General features: G+C 43.7%; 1 protein-coding gene across 1 annotated transcript; it reads left to right on the top strand.

The window, feature by feature from the left end:
• The first annotated feature begins 2027 nt into the window (after positions 1-2027).
• Positions 2028-17604, top strand: LOC123353771 (maestro heat-like repeat-containing protein family member 2A). The gene is made up of 14 exons (XM_044995181.1): positions 2028-2133; positions 3549-3691; positions 7138-7260; positions 8137-8290; positions 8841-8939; positions 10223-10374; positions 10904-11047; positions 13693-13785; positions 14257-14326; positions 14437-14550; positions 15598-15671; positions 15935-16057; positions 16756-16839; positions 17497-17604. The coding sequence occupies exons 1-14, from the start codon at positions 2094-2096 to the stop codon at positions 17602-17604; spliced, it is 1521 nt and encodes a 506-aa protein (XP_044851116.1). The 5' UTR covers positions 2028-2093.
• Positions 17605-17725: the final 121 nt, after the last annotated feature.

Below are 17725 nucleotides of genomic sequence, written 5' to 3'. Positions count from 1 at the left end.
GGTGACCTTAATAGAGGACTAGATGTTTGGGGAAAAGCAGATGTGGAAAATTGTAGTAGAATTATAGGAGTAACAAAAGGGAAATCCATGGGGGTATCTGCTTAACATCTTAGCTGTCTATACACAAATGGAAGGAGTAATAATAATGAGGAATAAACAGTAAAATCTGGGAGTTTTAGTACATAAGTCATAACTGAGCTTAACTGGCATCACAGATACTTGATGGGCTAAATCTCATGACTGGAATATTGGTATAGAGGGTAAAGGTAATAATTGGAGATGTACCAATCTCCTAGAACTAGAAGGGACCTTGAAAGGTCATGGAGTCCACCCCCCTGCCTTCACTAGCAGGACCAATTGTTGCCCCAGATCCTTAAGTGGCTCCCTCAAGGATTGAACTCACAACCCTGGGTTTAGCAGGCCAATGCTCAAACCACTGAGCTATGCCTCCCTCCCACTATAGCTTGGTCAGGAAGGACAGGCAGGAAAAAAAAGAGAGGACATATTGCATTGTACACTTGTTCTGAGGTCCAGAAGGAGGTGAGAAGCAGACCAGTTGAAAGTCTCTGAGTAAAGATAAGAGGGGAAAAAACAGGGGTGATGTCCTGGTAGGGGTCTATTACAGACCACCAAATCAGGAAGAGGAGGGAGATGAAGCATTTCTAGAACAAAACCCAGAAATATTCAAAACACAAATCCTGATGATAATAATGGGGGATTTTACCTACCTAGACAGCTGTTAAGAAAGAAATATGGCAAAAAACAAAATTATCCAGTAAGTTCCTGGAATGTACTGGGGACAATGCTTTGTTTCAGAAAATGGAGGTAGTAACCTGAGGGACAACCATTTTAGACTTGATTCTGACCAACAGGGAGGAGCTGGTTGTGAATGTGAAGGTGGAAGGTGATTTGGGTGAAAGTGATCATGAATGATAGATTTCATGATTCTAAGGAAAGGAAGGAGTGAGAATGACTGAAGAAGGACTACAAAAAGCACATTTCAATATACTCAGAGAATTGGTAGGTAGCCACCCATAAGGAAAATATCTAAGGCATAAAGGAGTTCAGGGAAGCTGGCAGTTTCTCATGGAGACAATATTAAAGGCACAACTGCCAATCCAAAGGAAAGATAGGAAGAATAGTAAGTTTTTTAATGAGCTGAAAATCAAAAAGAAATCCTACAAAATGTGAAACGGACGACTTACTAAGGAGGAGGAGAAAAGAATAGCATATATGTGTAAGGATAAAATCAGAAAGGGTAAGGCACAAAATCAGTTATACATAGCAAGGGACAAATGTAATTGGAATTCTTTTTCCATATGGTTTACTGCAAAGTGTGTCATCACTCTGAATGCTTTAAAGGCAGCATAACTTCCAAAATCAAGAGTTGGCTCTACATATGGCCCTACATATGACACTACACTGTATCAAACACAATAAAAATTAATGTAGTTGATTTGTTTGGCAGGACATGGAAATTAAGTATACATTTCAATTCATTGTAAAAGAATATAAAATCAATATTTGTAATACAGTTCAATAAGGTTTCATCAGGCTTTTTGATCAACCAAATTAAAAAGCAAAGGAAACCACCACCACAACAACCTTGGGTGCATTCTCCAAGGCAGTTTCTTCTCTTTCTTTGTTTGGTGCTTTTATTTTATATAAATTCAACCAGGAGCAGATTTTCAGGTAAAACCAATATTGGAAAGTGGGGTAAACAGAGAGGGACCAAACCAAAATTCAAAATGATGCTGAGAGAATGAGAAATTCTACACTGGAGCAAATGTAGCCTCCTATTGAACTGCTTACATGTATGGGCCCAGATATTGAAATGTATTTAGGTTCCTAAAAGCTACTGATTTCAGTGTGAGTTAGGAGCCTAAATACCTTTGAGGATCTTGTCCATGTAATTACAGCACATACCTGGTCAGCAGGAGATTATGTGGTATGCTACAGTCACATTGATGTCATAATAGTGCTTGCATAATCTGAACTGGCTATCCTGGCCATGACAGACTGAGAGGCCAGCTGCCTATCAGTACAGGAGCTCTTTGGAGAAAGGACTGGAGGAAGTGTTGAAAGACTAAAACATGAATAAATTTGTGACTGAGCAGGAGGTAACCGAGAGAGGTAAGGGTCAGCACTGTATTTTCTAGATCCAGTCTATATTCACACACACATTCAGAAAGCATAGGCATACAGATAGATTAGTTGTAATGTTCTCCATTTCTATGACCAGAACCTCAGCTGATGTAAACCAGTGTTGCTCTGTTGTCTTCCTTGTACCTGTGTTGATTTACACCAGTTCAGGACTTGGCCTACAGCCTCTGGAGCTGGAAACTTTCCTGAGAATCTCAGTTTGTATTGAATGTTATGGGGGAGGTCTCCCTACTTTTGTCCCAGGTGTTTTATGTTTATTATGTTTATTATCATTTTGTGTCTTCTGCATCCATGGAGCCAAGATCTAGCTGTGGAATCCTCAGAGATGGGGGAAACTAGAACAAAAAATGCAGAGGGACTTCTCTTCTGGCTGTCTAAATGAAGCTCTTCTAATATCTTAAATGCAGGATAAGAAAGCATGGGGGGTCACACTTCTTAGCAACACTAGTGCTCCTAGTCCCACACTATCACTACTGCAGCTAGATGGGCAGTGTAGGTTACAGTTAGGATTCAGTTTGCAGTGTTAGAACTGAAGGATGCAATTTGCATAAAGGATGGGCAATCACCTAACCTCAAGCAGTCTTTCCAGGGAAAGGGAAATCTTGTCAGTTCCTCCTTCATGCTTTGGAATGCTGTTACCATGGAGACAGATACATATGGCATTTCAGATTTCTTGTTAAATATTAAGGCTCCTGGAGAATTTCTGCCCACAGCTAAGAGATACATGGGAGATAAAATCCTGATTTTTTTAATACATCAGCTATTTCATAGTTTCATAGAGTTTAAGGCCAGAAGGGACCATTAGATCATCTAGTCTGACTTCCTGGATTTCACAAGTCATTAAATTTCACCTTGTAGCCTTACACTGAACCCAAAAACTTGTCATCTGGGTGCTCAGGATTTTTGAAAATGAGGCCCTGACTAAGCAAAACTCTTAAAGCATGTGCTTAACTTTAGGTCTCTTTGTTGGCTTAGAGTTAAGCATGTGATTAGGATGCTGAATCAGGGTGTAGGTGCCTTAATATGAATTTAGGATCTTAAGTTTAGGCAACCAGTTTTGAAAATTTGGGCCATAAAGTAGTATTCTGTATGCTATCAAACCTCATCAACTGATAGTAAAGAGGGAAAGGAAGATTATTTTACACAGGGATCTACTCGAAAGGAGCAAATTTTCTTCATTATGATTTCCCCCCAAACACATTGGGTCCTTCAGCACACAAACCTGGTCATCAGAAGGAAGGAAGAGGATTTACATGATTCCCAGGTCGTCTTCTCCTCACAGTGTTTGGGCACCTGCAGAATCTTTACTGGATAGTGAATTAAAGAGGCCAGCACCAATTTGTACCATCAATGGTAACCAACTGAATCCTTTTATTTAATTTCAGGTGTTTATAATGCGGTTGTTTCCCTCCTGGCACATATGGCTGACCAAGATAAGAACAAAATTGCCCTCAGGATTGCCTCTATAGCTAAGACCAAGCTGGCTAGTGTTGTGAGAGTTCTGCTGGAGAAACTGCAACAGGATGAGGTAGGGCAGTTTCAGGAAATTAAATCTGCTTTCCATGTGTCTACACCAAATTCTGCCTGACTTCCTGGGGGAATGCATGGGGGTAATTCAGTATAGAACTTGGTCTGGTGCGCCATCAGTATTAATCCTTCTGTCCTCAGGCGTGAACTCATCATGCAAAATGCTGTTATTACAGATCAGGATGATATAATGCTCTATAAAAAGAGCATTGTCCTTTTACACACAGTGGAGTACATGGGTTGTATATAGTAAAAGTACACTATAGGACTAGCAATAATCTTTTTTAATAATACTGTGCCCTTCTTTAGCATCTTCATCCAAAAATCTCAAAGCACTTACCTAATACTAGTGAATTAAGACTCACAGCACCCTTGTGAGAATGGTATGCACGATCCCCATTTACAGATGATTTGTCACAGGGAATTAAGTTACTTGCTCAACACCACTTAGCAAGTTAGTAAAAGAATGTGAATAAAACCTAAGTGAACTGACTCCCTGCTCTTATTCCTAACCAACACTCCTTTCTTATGATGACATATTATTGAGATTATAGCACTGAAGGGACCTTATCTATATATTTTCTATGGGGAGAATTCTGCAACAAAAAAAGAAAAATGATGTGCACAGTATTTTAACATTTCTGCAAATATGCAATATAATTGCACCAGTTCAAATTATGTATTTCAAAATCCCTGTCAGCAAGTATGTCTGTATCAATACAGACAACAAAAAGGATTGAGGAAATGTTTTTTGACAAATAGATTCCTTACTATGCATATTAATACAGAACTCTGAGTATAATTCATTTAAACTCACTACAGAACCATATTTCCGTCATCCCTCAGCTGCAGTGCAAAGACTTGGTAGAGTCAGGGTAATAGAGGAGCTGAGGGAGAGGGAGGTAAATTGCTGGGAAGAAGCCTGGGTGTGAACTTGGAGGGTTTCTGGGTATGGGTGGGAAAAGTATGAAATGGTTTTTTTGGGAGGGGTGGGGAGGAATTGTTAGGGAGCTCCCCCCATGCAGACCCTGGCTGACTCCTAACCTCTCCCATTCAGTAAGGCACATCTGCCCCTGTGTTCCTCCACCCCTGCTCATACACCCACTCCGCCCATCCCCATGTGGCTCTGTGCCCCACCCAACCACCCTCTGTCCCTGTGTAGCTCTGCACCTCCTCCCCCATCACTGTGTGTCTCTGAACCTCCCTCCTGCCCTGTAACCCTGGGTCTCCACTCCCATTCAGCCCCTCCCCCAGTCTGTCCTCTCCCACTAGCCCTTATGAGCAGAACTGAACTGCTTGTCTTGGCCTCCTAGTACTTTAATTATTTGAATTACTTGATTAATTATGAATCTCTTTTGGTTTTAAAGAATAAAATTGTTGCCTAATCCAGAGATACTTGTATTACGTAGTGCTTATGTATTCATAAATTATCAGTGACAATTTTCAATTAAACAAATCCTCCTGACATTTAAAAATGAATGGAAGGAGCTTCTCCCCAGTGGAGCTGTGTGTTCTGGTTGCAGTTTGCAGAAGCCTCCTTTTCAAGCAGCACCCCTGGAATGTTTAGCTAATCGAGAGATCTGATTGGCTCTGAACATTCCAAAGGGCTTTATGACCTTGGCATGCAGGTTACCTAGATTTAGAGACTCCCAGGAGACAGAGATGGAAAAGATCTATTGGATCATCCAGTCCATTTCCCTGCGAATGCAGAACCATTCCAAATGGCCATTTTCCACTGGTTTGGCTAAACTAATTTTAAAAGCCCCTAATGACTGAACTTCCACTATTTTCCTAGGAAGACTATGTCATAACCTTATAGACCTGTCTCACAGGTGAGGCATTTTTCCTGTTATTAAAGTCTAAACTGTATGTCTTTTTTTTTAGTTTAATCCCATTACTCCTACTTTTACCTAAATGTATTATACTAAAAAATTCCTCTCCCTCCTTGATGTTCACACGCTTCACATAGTTGTATGGTATTATCATGTCTCCCTCATAGCCATCCTTTGGCCGCATCTGCCGTAGACAGTTCTTTCAGTCTGTCTTCAGAAGTAGAGGTCTGCTCGGGCCCAGTTTTGAAGCCCAACCTGAACTGGCCCCAAGCCCACTCACCTCACCTTGAGAGGGTTGAATAATTTTCCATCCTGGTCCCAACCCTTCCCCTCAAACCGGATATTGCCACCGCATCCTGCTCGTGGAGCCGGTGCAGCGGCAACAATGTTCAGCAATGGCTTCATCCTCTGACACTGCCCCCTGTTGTGCCGATCCCATGGGCTAAAGGAGGAGAGCCGAGCTGACCTGAGCCCAAGAGAGTCAGTTGTTTTCTCATCCAACTTGAGCCTGATGCCTGTAGTCAGGTCCCATTGGATTTGGGTCAGGTTGCAGGGCTCTATTCAGAAGTCAATTCTGCCACCCCCCGTGCATTCTTTTTTGCTCTCCCACGAATTACTTCCAATTTGTTGATCTCTCTGGGAATGTGGTGCTAGAAAATGCAATAATCCAGATACAGTCACACCTTAGATGAACAGAGGAACTGTCGTCTTCCTGCTTTGTGCCATGATCCCTGTGTGGAAAAGACCCAACCCACATGGCTCTTTGTGGTAGCCATCACCCCTTGCATACACACGTTGACTTGCTTTTTCACGGTCACCCCCAGGGCACTTGTTGCTTCCCACTTTTCTCCTCTCATTATGTCAGTTACCTCCTTTCCAGATGTGCTAGTTTGCAGTTTTCTGAAAAGAATCTTGTTCTTCGCTCAGGTTTTTAATTTCTCTGTTTCCCTCTTTATTTTTTTTCTGTCCCAGCTGATACTAAACTCCCCCATATTTAGTATCATCTGTGAATTTCTACACTGATGGGCCTCATAAAAGACACCTTTGAGTGTGCGACTGTCAATGAAGATCTAACTGCTGAGCTAATTTCCCCTAGGAGCTGTTGAGGACTTACTGCGGGAGTTGGGTATTTTGTAATTACACATTTACCAATTCTGTCTGGAGTGGCTAGAGCAAGGGCAAGGGGCTCCTTTTTATTGTTTGTTTTCAATAAATGAAACTCAAGAAGGGGGCAGTGAAGGAGGCTTCTTCTGGCTTTTTTTCTCTGCATGAAGATTAAAATATGTCAATTGTTCGGCTGCTTCTGAAGTGCTGCTAATGCGGTGATTGTGGAGGGCGTGGCATGTTTGACATCAGTTAAGCCAAGGGATTAGTTGTGTGAGCATGCTGGCTGAGGAGTCAGTATGGCCTAGTGGATAGGACTCTGGATAATGACTCAGGAGACATGGATTCTCTTCCTGGCCACGGACCTGCTCTGTTCTGATAAGACTTGGGCTAATCATTTCATGTTTGGATTGGAAGCTCTTTAGGGCAGGGGCTTATTTGTCAAATTACTGTGTGGTCATCAAGAAAAACTTTTCCCAATTGTTTGTTCTCTCTTCTGGTTTGTCCCCAGCAAAACAAAATAGACATTTACTATATCCTGCAGAATGTGTTACAGCAGGACACCGGGGGCCTAGAGAGAAGGCTAGTGAACAAAATTATAAGCCTAGCCTCAGAGCAGATGAGACAGACTCGGGTAAGTTAGTTCTCCTGAGCTACTAATCAAAGGATCCAAAGCTTTAACTAATTAAAACTCTCTTTTGGGCGGGGGGGCAGAGTAAACTATATACTGAAATGAAAATGTATTCTTCTGTTAGAGGCCCACACCTTCCTCCAGACCAAAGCCCAGGTCCTAGACAGCACTTGTGCACATGCATAAGATGGGAAAACTCACATGTGAAAGTTACACATGTGCTTAAGTGCTTTGCAGGATCATAACCCGAGACACATGATCTCAGACACAGAGACAGGCCTATGGTTTCTTAATGAGCACGTCTTTCCCAAAGTCTACTAGGGATTTCATTTTTTATACTGATGTTATGTGGGAGGTACTCTGATACTATAGCGATAAGTGCAGTATAAAGCCCTAAGACAGACAGACAATCTGAGCTATCTCCAAAAGCAGCAGCATTGGATTTAGAATCTAGTTTGGCAGCAGGAAAACCCATGGAAAAATCCCTCTCTTGTTCCAAAGGAAGTCAGCCTCCTTTTGGGGGACAGTTTATTCCAGGAAAGCTCTCTGAATATTGTTGAAGCTGCCCAGTCTGTCTCTTACTACCTCCTTAGGGAAGGGCGGGGCAAAATATCATGTGACTATGGTGACCAGTCATCCACCACAAGGAGCTACTAGTGAATAGTCTAACCAAGCAGCTTGCAAGCAACTCAAAGGCTGAAGATTGTTTTGATTCAATGAATATTTATAAGTAATGACTCTATCCACAGAAAGTTGGGTGGGTTCATTCACAACTTATGCACAGAAATTAGGACTTGACTCAACTAAACAACTCTGGCTAGTGCAGCCGGCTTCAGTCACCTCAGTCTCTCTCGCTCTCTCTTTTTTTTTTTTTTTTAGCAAGTAACAAATGAACTTAAAGTGGCAGCTAGTAACACCTTAGTGACGCTGGCACGCTGCTATTTCATTGATGTGATGTCTGAGCTGCGGTGTCATCTGTACCTGCCGGAAGAGTTTATTTTAGTTACACTGGGCAACCTGTCATCAGCCTATGGTATGGTAACTTCCATCTTTTGTTTCAAAGTTATTGTCTTTCATTTAAGGACAGGGGATTACTCTCTCTACCTAAAAATATTACAGCTAAACAGAGCTCTGCTTGAGTGTGTGCGTGTGTGTGTGGAGAGACACAGGATTCACTGCTCTTGCTAGTTCGGGCTTCCAGATCATGAGCTATCCAGACAGAGGTGCAAGCTGTAACTTCTGCCCCTGACTGAAGTTCCTTAAGGATGGGAATGAGTGGAAGATCAGGTCCAGTGGAGCTCTTCTCCACCCCACTTCCCACCCGGCCCCAGTGCTCTCTCCCCTTACGCTGGGAGTGAGTTGGGCATCGGGCAGAGCTGTGCACTGGTGGAGGATTCCCCTCTTCAGGGTGAATCCCCCACTGGCTTTCAATGGCTGCTGTAAAGCCATCCTGCTCTGCTTACACAGTGCAAAATAGCCCAGGAGCCCATAGCATCCTGCCCCACAGTGTTTCTAAGTGTGTTCTAAGAAGGCGGAGAGCAGCCGATTATCTGTCTTCCTTCTCTTCTGGCCTTTCTCTGCAGCACTTAAGTGTATCCGTTTTGTGAGAATGACCCTGTATGATATGGACTGCATGCTGGAGTTAGTCAACGACAGCAGGATGAGACAAGCATTTTGTGGTGGTAAGTGCCAGAACTTGCTATAGGTGCCCAAAATGGATACTTAGGGGGTTTTGGTACAATTGAAGTGACTGACCAAGTTTGCAAACAGGCCCTGCACTGTGCTCCCTGCCCTGGGTTGCACCAGGTGCTGTGTTCCTTGGCTCCCATGGCACTCAGTGAAGTTGAGAGTGCTCTGTACTTTGCAGGAGGCGCTGAGCATTTGAAAGTTCAGGCCCTTTATGACTCATGGATATAATTTAAAATAAACAGACACAAAGGCTGAAGCTGCCCATCTGCCGGCAGTCTCCTGGGGGAGGAGGTGAAGGGAGCAGATTTCAATACTGTACATTTAAAAATCCCATTTCCAACTTCTTCACCCATTCTCTCCCCTTAGTTTCTTTATCATCATCTCCTTTCACCCTCTTTCTCTGTCTTCTCTTCCTCTCCACTTCTCTCTTCCTTTGCTTTTCAGGTGATGCTCAGTAAGGGGTTAATCCTGTGCCTTTGAGGTAAATGGGAATTTTGCCATCAACTTCATAGAGAACAGGATTGGGCCCTAATTCTTCTTAGCAAGGACACTAGATACACCTACCTTTAGGGCAAAGTGCTCCCCACTACTTCAAATCCCAGTAAAGCCAATGGCAGTTAGGGGCACTCAACATCTTTCAGACAAACTGTAACTCAGGATGAAATCATACAGTGTTAGGGTTAAATAAACAATAACTGCAGAGGACACAAGTCATTTAGAGGAGAGCTTGCTGAAATATTTTGATTTTTAATTATATTTTCCATAATTTTCCCCCAAATTTGATGAAAAACAAACCTGAAAAATGTCCATGACAATTTTGATCAGGAAGTGTGCGTCCAGTGTTTTGGAGCATCTAAAGAGGTGACTGAATTTTTCAGATATTTGAAAAATGGAAATGATTTTACACTTTGCAATTTTGAAAGAAAAAAACAACTATCCGTAAAGATTTTTAATTTAATTTAAACTGCTTTTTCAACCAGCTCTAATTAAGAGGTAACAAGGAAGGGAGAAAAGATTTGTCTTCAAATGATGGTAATTGAAATAAGATTGAGAGATCTGCAAATTAAAAAGCCTTTTGAGAAACAAGACACGGAATGTGGGGGAAGAGAAATAGCTCAAAATTGATGTTGGATTTCAGCGTCTATTCCTGAACTAAGCAGTAGCTGCCGTGGAATTGTAGTAAACTTTAGGCTTGGGTGTGTTCACTGATAAAGCAACTTCTCCTTGTTACCAATATGTCCTTTTCACATTGCCTGTCTTCTCTCCTTCCATGCAGTTCTGGAAAAATGGTCAAGAGCAGTAAATTTCTATTTCGCTAACTGGGAAAAGTGCTCATTCCGCAGAATGGATGCATCGCAATTCTGCGATCCAATTCTTCCTATTTATGCTCATGTGACCAGCAACTGGCTGACCTGTGAGGAGCCGGAGGTGAGAATTGCTGGCTTTCTAAACCTTTAGCAGAAATTGTAACATTAAATTCTATGTGTCTGGCACTCATTGTGATGATGACATTTAATGGTAGGTCCTTTTGGATGGAACAGAGTGTCATGTAAAACATCTAAAATCCAAACATTTATAATGTCACCACAACGTGGAAATTCTGTCTGTATGCAGTGTACATGGATTCTAGTTTTATGCACCTAACGTGCAGATGAACGCGGGATAGTGGGCTAAATTAATTCCTCCATTCAGCCCCAGTGGAGTTCCAGCAGGGATGAGTTGGCCTAGAATGCATACTAATCTGGGGAATATCTTACCTGGTATAGTTGTGAGGTGCATTAGGATATAATCCTGAAAACCAACCCTACGAGTCCTGGTTCTTACCAGGAAATATTGATGGGCCCATTCCTACAGTGTAACAAGGGAAGGTGCACTCATTGGAAGTAGAAAAGGTGTGCCCATTGAATGATATTGAATGAATTCATAGGAACATAAATTCTGTGTCTCATCTATGCAGCTCAAGCAGGCTATCATCAAAGCCCTTGGTCCCATGATGAGCCTCCTGCTACACAAAGAGGAGTATCAAGATCAGCTATTTGAACCGATCTCATGGCTCCTTGAGCAATATAAGGAGAACACTGATGTTTTTCACATCACCAAGGTGAGGTACTGCTCCTTAAGGTAACTGTCTATGTGTCTGCATATATGAACTGCATGAGGAATTTGCTGCCAGTGGGGTTTCCTGGTTGAGACAGTGACTTGTTAGAAAATAAATATCCACACAAGCTCTGGGTTTGTACACGTGGTGAGCCAGGCAACAAGATCTGTAGGTAAATGCCTCTTATGAAAAGCATCCTCTGTTTCCTGGGGAGGATGATAAGGAGATAGAAAACAAAACACCTACCCCCCCACTCCAAAAAGATCCTCCCTCCTTGAGATTTCCCAGTACATCCCGTCAACTCTGCGTCTCTGTTTTAGTTCATAAGCTCCTCAGAGCAGGGGCTGCCATATGTTGTCTCTGGTCAGTACCAAGACAACTGTCATTGGTTGAAAATTAATACTAAGGAGGCTTGAGAGTCATTGCTTTGGATTATGGAACTAGATGGATCTAAAAGCATTGCCTGTCTATTTCATCTCCCGTTCTGTGCAGTGCTGTTGTAGCCATGTTGGTCCCAAGATATTAGAGCGCCAAGGTGGGTGAGATAATCTAATTAAAGATATTGTCTCACTCCCCTTGTCTCTCTATTTCATCGACCCTGAATACCACGTGAGCAAGAAGTAAGGGGCCATATTCTGTCTTCAGTGGGGCTACACAGTTATAGATGTCTCGTGAGTTCATTTACAACTTCTTGGTAGTGATATTTACTCACCATCTCTGTTGGTTGAAGCTTTCTGGTACAGAGTATGTGGTCACTTTTGGGGTTGAAATACCCATTGATTTGGAATATTGGACTTGTTTGATAGCATCAGGACACTACAGAACTGCTTCAATATAGTAAAATCTGTAGATGGCATCAGAGACATTCTGGAAGCTTGAAGCAGCAAAGGAGAAAAGTGTTTAGATGCAGGAAGGAATTCGATTTTCACCTTTTTTATCAATAACCTGGCAGAGGACATAAAATCTTCCCTGCTAAAGTTGGCAGATGAGATAAAAATTGGGAAGTGGTAAAAAATGGAGAGGACAGATTCAGAGAGATCTAGATCACTTGGTAAACTGGGTGCAAACAAAGGTGCTCACATTTACATTCAGCCATATTTAAATGCATCTAGGCACAAAGAATTTAGGCCATACATACATGATGGGGGATGCTGTCCTGGGAAGCAGTGACTCTGAAAAAGATTGTGGGGATCATGATGAATAATCAGCTGAACACGAACTCAAGCTGTGTCCAAAAAAGCTGAAAAGCATAAAAAGGGGAATCTCAAGGAGGAGTTCAGTGGTTGTTTTACTTCTAAATCTGGCACTTGTGTGACTACTGTTGGAATACTGTGTCCAGTTCTAGTGCCCACAACTCAAAAAGGGTGTTGATAAATTGGAGAGGAGATTGAGAGAAGAGCCACAGTGATTAAAGGATTAGAAAACATGCCTTACAGTGGTAGAATCAAGGAACTCAATCTATTCAGTTTAACAAACAGAAAGTAAAAGGGTGTGTGAACCACATTGGTTCAGCAGGGGTAATCCTACTTTGTGGGCCGAGGAGGCCATGGCCCCTCATCTCTGCTGGGCATGCTTCTGCTGGAACCAGGATATAAAAGAGAGCCGCTCAGCTCAGTCTGGGATGGCTGCCGAAGGGAGCAGAGGTGCATTGCAGGCTCCTGCAGAGAGACTGCCAGTGCTCCAGGATTCAGAGGCCAGCCGGACTGTGGCTGCAACCAACGACCCCCAGCCACCCAATGCCAGAGATGGAGGAGAGACCACAGAATCCCTGAGTGGGAAGTAGCCTAGGTAGACTAAGCACTGATCCAGTTGAGGCGCCAGGCTTTGACTTGGCATGTTTTGGAAGGATCCCCGCTGATTTGGTGGCAGATACCCCTGCGGCAAGACAGGGCCCTGGGCTGGGACCTTTGGAATAGGTAGGAGCCAGTAGAGAAGGGCTGGTCACTAGGCAACACTATTTTGCCACAAAAGGTGGTTCCATTGACTTTGGCTACTAGGCTGCATTGCCATACCTAGAAGGGGAGCCCTACTGACTCAGGCTGTTGGGCCGTGAACCCTCACCGAAGGGCTGCTGCGCTGATCCCGACCATTAGGCTATGCTGCCCTAGGAGCCAGGACTGCTGCGGTGGCTAGGGAGACTAGGCCAGCTGGGCCGCCCAAGATCTACTTCATTTCCTCCACAACCTGGTACCACCTGACGGGGTGGACCTATCCTGTGACAGGGTGACTTCATGACAGTCTATAATATCTTACATGAGGGAGTCATGTTTTATAACGGGCTCTTCAGTCTAGCGGAGAAAGGTGTAACTTGATCCAATGGCTAGAAACTGAAGCAAGACACATTCAGAGTGGAAATACAGCGTCCATTTTTAATGGTGAGATAATTAACCTTTAGAACCATTTACCAAGGGCCGAGGCAGATTCTCCCTCACTGATAGTTTTTAAATCGAGATTGGGATGTTTTTCTAAAAGCTCTGCTCTGGGAATTATTCTGGGCAAGGTCTGTGGCCTGTGTTATACCGGAGGACAGACTAGATGATGACAATAATCTGTTCCGGCCTTGGAATCTACGAATCCCCTGAATCTGCTTCAGTCACTACATATTGCTCCTGTGTGTGCCACCATCTGACTTTCATCCTCTGTTGCAGAGTCTGAGCCAGCTCTTGGAGGTCTCGGGTGAATATAAGATCCCTCTCCCTGACGGGAAGTTTCAAGCCATCTGCAGTGCTCTGCACAACCAGGTGAGGGGTGGTTTTGCTTGGATCCCTTGAGCTTAGGCACAGCAGATCTGAAGCATATTAACAATCAAAATCTATGGAATGATAGTGCAGAGCCTGGGGACCGCCTCATGCCTTACTGATTTCTGCAGGCTCAAGAGTAAGCAGGTAGTGGTCTCGTTTTCTTAGCTAATATCCAGCTCAGTTTGTAAAGCATTTTTTCCATAAGCCGATTATCAGGGGGAGTCAGATTTGTACAGTAAACACTGTGGCTGTGTCTTGATTCGATGAGCTCTGCTGTTCAAAACACTTTAGCATCTCTCATCTAATGTATTGGACATTGTGTTTGATTCTTGCTGTGCATTCAGTACCATCAACCTGGGATTCAGACCTCTAGTTGGACAAGTAGAAGTGGAAGCTTAGAAATTAATTGAAAATTTTCTTTTCAATTGCTTCTGATTAGTTTTTCTTTGACCATTTCCCTTCTTCCCACAGCTCTGTTCTCAAGCTAAGCCGCTCAGCATGGAAAATCACGTAGAGCTGGTCTATTGTATAGTTCAGCTAGGTAAGGGGAAGAGACTGAGTTACACATTAGTTTCCTTGTAACTTCCTTTGTAAGGTAGGGTAAGAATAAGAGTTCTGTCATCAGTGAGGACGTGATTTCTTGCCTTGCAGCCCGTTCTTCTCCTGATGATCTGATAGCCTTTCTGCACTCGCAGCTGGAGATTGAGAATGAGGCTGTTCGTGTGGCATCTCTGAATCTGCTCAGAGCTATTGTTGGTGCTGACTGTAAGTAACACAGGAGCAACTGTGCCAGCTGCCCTCTTGGCCGACATGCTGAGGGTTGAGTTGGGGACGTCCAGGGCAGGGCCGGCTTTAGGAAGTGCGGGGCCTGATTTGTGGGGCTTGTACTCACCGGGCGGTGCCCTGAGAGTTTGGCTGCACTTCAGCGGCGGGTCCTTCACTCGCTCCGAGTCTTCGGTGGAACTTCAGCAGTGGGTCCTTCACGTGCTGCTGAAGACCCGGAGCGAGTGAAGGACTCACCGCCAAAGTGCCGCCGAAGACCCATAGCGCTCCCGGGTGAGTAAAAATTTAAAAGGCCACTGGGCGCGGGGTCCTGTTATGTGCGGGGCCCTGTCAGGCACGGGGCCCGATTCGGGAGAATCAGGGGAATCGGCCTAAAGCCAGCCCTGATCCAGAGCTAAAAGCATGAGCTACTATAGATTGAACTAAAGAACCAAGGCTTTGTAGGCCCGGCAGGGCTGTAACAGACTCATGGCCTCTGCAAATGGGGCACAGAATCTCTATAACACACAGTCACCAGTGGTCTGGATATCCACTAAGGGATCAAATGCTGCCCTAAGTTACCCCCCTATGGCCACACAGAAATCAACAGGTTCAACTAAGTGCTGAATGTAGCCCAAGATATTTTTCAACTTCAGATACAGAAGTTGACTTGGGGCTAATGCACATTAACAATAATCAAAAATAAAATAATGCCCCTGACTCGATAATCGTCAGTATTAGACACTATAGACTAGATTCTGAGCTCTGTTAGACTGAGGTCAATCTGTGTTTACACAGTATATCTAATTCTTTTATACTATTTCCATCATGGCAGTATGATGGCACTATTTATAGAACTGGAATTACTTTAGATTTACACTAGTGTAACTGAGACCAGAGTCTGGTCCTATGTCTTCCCCATTGATTCTGTGTATGAGAGAAGCTTGGGACTATTCTTAAATAGGGCCTTTTGTAATCCAGGATTCATTCCAATGTGGAAAGTGAGTGTGTGGAACAAAGAAGTACTGTACACCTCTCCTTATCTTTCAGTGCCCGAGACAAGACTGAAAAAGTTGCTGATTGTGAAGGCAGTGAAATCCACTTTCAGTGATCAGAATGCTACGGTAAGATTGTGTGTGGAGCAGTGAAATATTTCAATTTTTTTCAATGATATGGGATGAATGGACATCTGGGTGAAGCTTTCATTCAGATCCAGAGGAGAGACTGCAGACTAGAGAAGGCATGTCATTCTCCTGCCTGTGTTAAATGGATCCATGTTTATAAGCCAAGGAGATCAAATCAAAAGCATAAGGACTCTCATATCCTATCTCCTATCTCAGGCAGAAGGGATAACAATAACTCATGTGTGACATCTCTACCCTTTCAGGTGAGGAAGGCAGTTCTTCATTTCATCCGGAGGCTGCTCAGCTCAGAAAGTGTGGAGAACTGTGCAGCATGGGATATGGTAGCACATGTTTTCAGGGAGTTCAGTGTGTCCACCAGCAAACTGGTAAGGATTGGATCTGTGATCTGTATTAACATAAACAGTTCAACTTTACAGTAAGTTGTTGAAGATCTTAGCTCTGCCTGGCCCCTTTTCTACAAAGTTGGAGCTTGTGGCAATACTCTCCAAGGGCCTTTTTTTCACACACACGCACCCCCCCCCCCCCCGCCATCTTAAGGAAGGCTGCTTGTTCTCCTCGGGCAGTTTTGCTCTCCTTTACACTGAAATCAGTAGAGTCAATCAATATTTACTCCGGAGTAAGTAAGAGCAGAATTAGGCCTGTTGATAGAATCACACTCACTACACACGAAATGACCAAGCTGGCTGGGGCATCAAAAAAAATAGAGTGGATCCCCCTGGTTCTGCATAGTCTGAATGCTTTTCCTCTGAGATAAAAAGATGAAACAGTTTTTCAAATGTAAAGAAAATTAACCCTGTTGGGGAAACTCTTTTGTGTTCAGTGAATCATTCCCTTCACTTTAGGGTTTTCCTAAGCCTGGGATCTGACCCACCAGTTAGGAGTTTCCGTTATTCTCTTCCCTTCAGATGTTTGTGCACTTCCAGTGCAATATAAAAGCAGGCATAGGTCAATGTTCAAGATGGTTTTGTAAGAGAAGGACACTGATTCTCTCGCCAGTGTCTTGCTACTAGCTAATAAGTTCTATAGAGCTGTCTCACAGCAGGGTACAACATTTCTCACCCAGGCTATTCCGGAAGAAAACACTATCCAAACCCTGTGCACTGACATCCTGCAATGTCTGGACACCTCAGTCACTGGAATGACCCAAGTAAGTGACCTGCTGCTACTGCTTCTTGAAATAGGGACGTTCTTCCTTACTTTCCTTGTACCTCCCCACAAGGAAGCTTTTTGCACTGTCAGCATAATGGAGGAACAGCATGTCAAATTCATGTCAGGGATGTGACCCCTTCATCACGGAGTAAGTGGTTCACATTAGAGAAAAGATAGAAAGCAACTGAACTGGAAGGAATCATGTTGCAGAGATCTTCTCTTCATTCTTTCCACTGTCTGAGTGCAACTGCCCCTTAGGTCCCCCATGAATACTTCTGACATTTAGATTTGGTGATCCTGGATTTGAACAAATGCTGGGGCTGGGACTGTGCCTTATACAGGTCTGTAAAGTTCTGGGTGAGTTGATGGTGCCATCTAAATAGCTCCATCATGCTCTAATGCAGGGAAAGAGGATTCATCTCAGGGTGAGAGCCAAATTGCTCACCATAGAAGGCAGAGTATTTAAAAGACAGTGAGGGGGCATTGGACAGGTGGAGTGAGATGATGGGGAGAGAGAGATGAGGAGATAGGTAAGGGAAGGGTCAGTGATGAATAAAAGGAGAAGCTACATGAGAGGGAGGGATTCCGACAGCAGGATACTGGAGGTGGGGGAATGGAAATAGCTGCGTACTGAACATCTTGCTCTTCTCTGCAGGTGTTATGGCCAAGGCTTCTCGAATATGTGGTGCCAGCTCAGTACACTGGTACTTTGAAGCCTCTCTGCAGATGCCTTAGGGAGCTGGCTGAGAAAAAGCAGCAGTAAGGAGAAGAAGCTGCTTGCCTCGACTACGGTGGACCAGGTTTATAACAGGAACTTTCATTTATTCTCTCCAGGCACACTATGCAATGAACAGGTTCAGTCTGCTCCAGTTCTCTCATCTGCA

The sequence above is a fragment of the Mauremys mutica genome, chromosome 20, assembly GCF_020497125.1.
Source record: "Mauremys mutica isolate MM-2020 ecotype Southern chromosome 20, ASM2049712v1, whole genome shotgun sequence".
In the NCBI taxonomy this organism is placed as follows: Eukaryota; Metazoa; Chordata; order Testudines; family Geoemydidae; genus Mauremys; species Mauremys mutica.
The sequence above is the reverse complement of the archived record's forward strand: the minus strand, read 5'-3'. Positions and strand labels throughout refer to the sequence as shown.